The sequence below is a fragment of the Heptranchias perlo genome, chromosome 8 (genome assembly GCF_035084215.1).
Source record: "Heptranchias perlo isolate sHepPer1 chromosome 8, sHepPer1.hap1, whole genome shotgun sequence".
Lineage (NCBI taxonomy): Eukaryota > Metazoa > Chordata > Chondrichthyes > Hexanchiformes > Hexanchidae > Heptranchias > Heptranchias perlo.
In genome coordinates this window covers 65,584,011-65,590,667 of record NC_090332.1, presented here as the reverse complement: position 1 = coordinate 65,590,667, position 6,657 = coordinate 65,584,011, and the positions used below count along the sequence as shown (strand labels likewise).

At 41.6% G+C, this 6,657-nt stretch overlaps 1 protein-coding gene across 1 annotated transcript; it reads right to left on the bottom strand.

The window, feature by feature from the left end:
- Window positions 1-2,684: 2,684 nt before the first annotated feature.
- ccr6a (chemokine (C-C motif) receptor 6a) lies at window positions 2,685-3,879 on the bottom strand. The gene has a single exon (XM_067989217.1). It carries the CDS (start codon window positions 3,877-3,879, stop codon window positions 2,875-2,877), a length of 1,005 nt encoding a protein of 334 aa, XP_067845318.1. The 3' UTR covers window positions 2,685-2,874.
- Between the last annotated feature and the right edge of the window lie 2,778 nt (window positions 3,880-6,657).

Below are 6,657 nucleotides of genomic sequence, written 5' to 3'. Positions count from 1 at the left end.
TATGTAACTGATCCTACAAGGGGGCAGGCAACCTTGGACCTGGTCCTGTGTAATGAGTCAGGATTAATTAATAATGTCCTAGTTAAGGATCCCCTTGGAACGAGCGACCACAACATGGTTGAATTCCATATCCAATTAGAGGGTGAGAAGGTTGATTCTCAAACAAGCGTACTGAGCTTGAATAAAGGAGACTATGATGGTATGAGAGCGGAATTGATTAAAGTGGACTGGGAAAATAGATTAAAGGGTAAGACGGTACATGAGCAGTGGTGTTCATTTAGGGAGTTATTTTACTACTTTCAAAATAAATATATTCCACTGAGGAAAAAAGGGTGTAAAAAAAATGACAGCCATCCGTGGCTAAGTAAAGAAATCAAGGATAGTATCCGACTAAAAACAAGGACATATAAGGTAGCCAAACTTAGTGGGAGGATAGAAGATTGGGAATTCTTCAAAAGACAGCAAAAAGTAACTAAAGGATTGATTAAGAAAGGGAAGTTAGATTATGAAAAGAAATTAGCAAAAAATATAAAAACAGATAGCAAGAGTTTCTATAGTTATATAAAAAGAAAAAGGGTGGCTAAGGCAAACGTAGGTCCCTTAGAGGATGAGACCGGGAAATTAATGGTGGGAAACATGGAGATGGCAAAAATGCTGAACAAATATTTTGTTTCAGTCTTTACAGTAGAGGACACTAAGAATATCCCAACACTGGACAAACAGGGGACTCTACGGGGGGAGGAGCTAAATACGATTAAAATCACTCAGGAGATGGTACTCAGTAAAATAATGGGACTCAAAGCGGATAAATCCCCTGGACCTGATGGCTTCCATCCTAGGGTCTTGAGGGAAGTGGCAGTAGGGATTGTGGATGCTTTGGTGATAGTTTTCCAAAATTCCCTGGACTCAGGAGAGGTCCCGGCAGATTGGAAAACTGCTAATGTAACACCGTTATTTAAAAAGGGTAGTAGGCAGAAGGCTGGAAATTATAGGCCAGTTAGCTTAACATCTGTGGTGGGTAAAATTTTGGAGTCTATTATTAAGGAGACAGTAACGGAACATTTAGATAAGCATAATTTAATAGGACAAAGTCAGCATGGCTTTATGAAGGGGAAGTCATGTCTGACAAATTTGCTTGAGTTCTTTGAGGATATAACGTACAGGGTGGATAAAGGGGAACCAGTGGACATAGTCTATTTAGACTTCCAGAAAGCATTCGACAAGGTGCCACATAAAAGATTATTACTTAAGATAAAAAATCACGGGATTGGGGGTAATATTCTGGCATGGGTGGAGGATTGGTTATCGAACAGGAAGCAGAGAGTTGGGATAAATGGTTCATTTTCGGACTGGCAACCAGTAACCAGTGGTGTTCCACAGGGGTCGGTGCTGGGTCCCCAACTCTTTACAATCTATATTAACGATTTGGAGGAGGGGACCGAGTGCAACATATCAAAATTTGCAGATGATACAAAGATGGGAGGGAAAGTAGAGAGTGAGGAGGACATAAAAAACCTGCAAGGGGATATCGACAGGCTGGGTGAGTGGGCGGAGATTTGGCAGATGCAATATAATATTGGAAAATGTGAGGTTATGCACTTTGGCAGAAAAAATCAGAGAGCAAGTTATTTTCTTAATGGCGAGAGACTGGAAAGTACTGCAGTACAAAGGGATCTGGGGGTCCTAGTGCAAGAAAATCAAAAAGTTGGTATGCAGGTGCAGCAGGTGATCAAGAAAGCCAACAGAATGTTGGCTTTTATTGCTAGGGGGATAGAATATAAAAACAGGGAGGTATTGCTGCAGTTATATAGGGTATTGGTGAGACCGCACCTGGAATACTGCATACAGTTTTGGTCTCCATACTTAAGAAAAGACATACTTGCTCTCGAGGCAGTACAAAGAAGGTTCACTCGGTTAATCCCGGGGATGAGGGGGCGGACATATGAGGAGAGGTTGAGTAGATTGGGACTCTACTCATTGGAGTTCAGAAGAATGAGAGGCGATCTTATTGAGACATATAAGATTGTGAAGGGGCTTGATCGGGTGGATGCAGTAAGGATGTTCCCAAAGATGGGTGAAACTAGAACTAGGGGGCATAATCTTAGAATAAGGGGCTGCTCTTTCAAAACTGAGATGAGGAGAAACTTCTTCACTCAGAGGGTGGTAGGTCTGTGGAATTTGCTGCCTCAGGAAGCTGTGGAAGCTACATCATTAGATAAATTTAAAACAGAAACAGACAGTTTTCTAGAAGTAAAGGGAATTCGGGGTTATGGGGAGCGGGCAGGAAATTGGACATGAAGCTGAGTTCGGATCGGTCAATGCCCTGTGGGTGGCGGAGAGGGCCCAGGGGCTGTGTGGCCGGGTCCTGCTCCTACTTCTTGTGTTCTTTCGATTTGTGGTTGGGATCAGATCAGCCATGATCTTATTGAATGGCGGAGCAGGCTCGAGGGGCCGATTGGCCTACTCCTGCTCCAATTTCTTATGTTCTTATGTTCTTATGTTCTTAAATTGTAGACCATGTGTCATCTGTGAAATTCAGCTGGTCAGAATTGAATTGTGGAGGTTGTAAGTTTGAAATGATATCTTAGTCTTCTTTTCATGCCAGGAAGGGAAATTTCATAGAGCTTTATTTTCTTGAGAATTCTAACATTGGTCATCTTTGTCAAGAGATTCAGCAAAGTCACTGATGGGGCAAAATAGAAATGGTCTGCAGAGAGAAAGAGCATACTGGACCTCAAGGCCTATTCTTACATTCCTCATCTATATAGTATGTAGAAAGAGATAGGAGAACGGATGATATAGAACAGAACAGAACTTAAACGTGCCCTTTCGGTGTGAAGTTTGACTTAGAAAGTGCACGTGAAAAGCTGATCATCACATGGTAAAAGACGATTGGTTGTCAATATCAAAGTCAGAAGTGCGTCTTGACACGAATGTTTCACTGGTACGTCTTGACTGGCTGTGGCGAAATGTAATGTACTTTTTACTTAAACACCAGACATCTCGAATAATTTTTGAAAAATAAAATCTGAATTTAACACCAATAAATGCATACAGAACGGGGTTCAGACAACAATGGAAAAAGGCCAAGGATTTTGTCACTGTACGCACAACTGTCATGGGTTTATGATGCTCACACTCAGTTGTTTTAAATAAAACATCATGAAGTTCAATGACATTGTACGGCAGTTGACAAACAACAAATGCTGCTACCACTGCCATTACAACCCGAATAGCTTTATGCCTCTGGAAGTTTCTGGCTAGAAGAAGCGTGTTAATTATCAGAGAATAACAGAAAACCATGATTAATAGAGGTACAAAAAAGCCCAATGTTAGTTGTATTATCGGAGCAACCATCTTGCCTACATTTGAATAGTTTTTAGGATACCTAACAGCACATACCATTTCTTTAGTTGTGTCGAACCTGTACATTTCACTAAAAATGAATTTTGGCAGGGATACAACAATTCCAGCTAGCCAGATTACAATACAGATAACTTTGCTGTAAACCAGTGCCTTTCCCCTGTAATTGAAGGACATAGTTGCATGAACAATAGCAATATATCGATCAATACTAATAACAGCTAGCAACAACATCCCACTGTAGAAGTTGATGCTGTACACCCCCATGAGAACTTTACACCCAATGTCCTCAAAGATCCACCCTCTTGCTCCGTCTACAATCCAGAATGGCAGGGTAATTACAAACAGTATATCGGCTATGGCCAAATTCAATAGGTACATGTCAGTCATAGACTTCACCTTCTTGTAAAAGAAATAGGTTACTACAACCAAACCATTGCCAATGATACCCGTCACAGTGATGATTGAATACAAAACTGGAATAAACACTGATGTAAATTTCTTGGTATCATCCATTTTACACAAGAATTCTATTCCGGAATAATCAAAAGTACTGTTGTCGTCGTAAATATCCAAACCATAATAATTAGAATCCATTATTTTTGGTCAGTAAAGTCTGAAAAAGAGATGAGCATAATTAATGATCAGTAAAGAAATGAGCAATAAAGCTGTTCATTTGACACTGTTAGACATCAGGAGACCAGATGAGCCCATCAGTAACCCAGCAGCTGACTCCTCCCCAGTCTTTTCCAACTTTTCAATTCTTTTATGCAACCCCTATAATCAATTTACAGCTGTGCTTTTATTTTCAACATACCATGAAGCAGCAGACCTCTGAATCTGGGGCAAGGCAACATGATTTTCTATCATTCAGCCTAAACTCCCATCACTCCCTGCTGCTTGTGCCAGTTTAAATTGGACCCAATCCAAACAGCTTGTGGAGGCACCTGTTCCTAAAGTAAAGGAAGGAGTTACAAGAACAGTTCTGTACTCTAACTCTACTGTCCTAATTATGTCTTCATTAAGTCTAGTTACATTCCCACTTCCTGATCTGGTAGTCCTAGTCTTGGAGGTTGTTGCTATGATATTGTTTTTCTCAATTATGACCAACATGGTAAGTTCATATAAATTGATATCCTGGAGCATTAATAGGATTAATTTTCTAGTGACTAGGGCAAACTTGCTCTCCAGTCTAAATGCTGTGAAATGTGATCTAGAGATGCTCCAGGATATGCATCTTAGAACCCACAATTAAGTATTCTGAATTCAGCAAGATGTCCCAGTTTAATTTCTGTCAACAAAAGAACATCCTGCGAACACATAACTGCTGGAAAAACAATGAATTTTCGATTGTTATATCTGCAGATGAGCTCTGGTCGCTTAACTCTTGTCAGCTGCCTCTAGCAGCTGTTCCTGCAAGAGTGGAGTAGAAATGGTGATGTGCTTTACATGAATTTGAACAAATTACACTGAGATTCCCATATTTCGATTGTACTACAGTATGTGACGTGTGATGCGGACTGTTAGCTTTTTTGTGTATGAGTCACAGTCCTGCTTATGATCTGTAGAATGCTCGAGATCCCTTTGTTACTGTGAAGTAACTAGGATAAAGAACCCACACCACCTATATTAAAGTAACCAATATCCATAGGAAAATGAGGAGTAGCATTAATAATCAATGAGCGTATTATGGTCACCTGGATTTTTTCAGGGAAAGTCATGCCTTACAAATCTGATTGAATTCTTTGAGGAAGTGACTAGGAGGATTGATGAGGGTAGTTCAGTGGATGTTGTCTACATGGATTTTAGTAAGGCATTTGACAAGGTCCCACATGGCAGACTGGTCAGAAAGGTAAAAGCCCATGGGATACAGGGAAATGTGGAGAATTGGATCCAAAATTGGCTCAGTAACAGGAAACAAAGGGTAAAAGTCGATGGATGTCTTTGCGAATGGAAATCCGTTTCCAGTGGTGTGCCTCAGGGCTCAGTGTTGGGTCCCTTGCTGTTTGTGGTATATATTAATGATTTAGACTTGAATGTAGGGGGCATGATTGGCAAATTTGCAGATGACACAAAAATTGGCCGTGTAGTTGATAGTGAAGAGGATAGCTGTAGACTCCAAGAAAATATCAATGGGTTGGTGGAATGGGCGGAAAAGTGGCAAATGGAGTTCAACCCAGAGAAGTGTGAGGTAATGCAGTTAGGGAGGGCAAACAGTAAAAGGGAATACACAGTAAACGGGAATATATTGAGAGGGGTAGAGGAAGTGAGAGACCTTGGAGTGCATGTGCACAGGTCCCTGAAGGTGGCAGTACAAGTGGATAAGATAGTGAAGAAGGCATACGGAATGCTCTCCGTTATTAGCCGAGGTATAGAATACAAAAGCAGGGATGTAATGATGGAACTTTATAAAACACTGGTAAGGCCACAGCTGGAGTATTGTGTGCAGTTCTGGTCACCACATTACAGGAAGGACATAATTGCTCTGGAGAGAGTGCAGAGAAGATTTACAAGAATGTTGCCAGGGCTTGAAAATTGTAGCTACGAGGAGAGATTGGATAGGCTGGGGTTGTTTTCCTTGGAGCAGAGGAGGCTGAGGGGAGACTTGATTGAGATGTACAAAATTAATAGGGGCCCAGATAGAGTTGACAGGGAGTACCTGTTTCCCCTAGCGGAGAGTTCAAGAACTAGAGGACATAGATTTAAGTTGTTTGGTGGAAGGATTAGAGGGGACATGAGGAAAAACTTTTTTATCCAGAGGGTGGTGGGTGTATGGAATTTGCTGCCCGAATTGGTGGTGGAGGCAGGGACCCTCAACTCTTTTAAAAAGTACTTGGACCTGCACCTAAAGTGCTGTAAGCAGCAGGGCTACGGACCGGGTGCTGGAAGGTGGGATTAGAATGGGCACCTGGTTGTTCTTCGAGCCGGCGTGGACACGTGAGCCGAATGGCCCCCTTCTGTGCTGTATCTTTTCTATGGTTCTAAAGCTCATGCGAAGAAGATACAATTCCAGGAATCCACTGGTCTACTTAAGAGAGCGAGGAGAAGTTTTGACGCAGTGATACTATTCCTACACTGTCTAATTATAAGTGTCATTAGGGGATGCTAAACAAATGCTTATGGTCAAGGACAGATCCTGTGAATAAGAGTCCAGGAAGAGGCAACATTCCTGGAGAAAGTGGGCATGATTCAATTACCACATCAGGACCCACACCAACCTCATCCAGTTTTTTGGCATCAGGCACTGCTTGAAATACAATGATGTGCAGCAGATAATACGGGATTTCTTTGCTG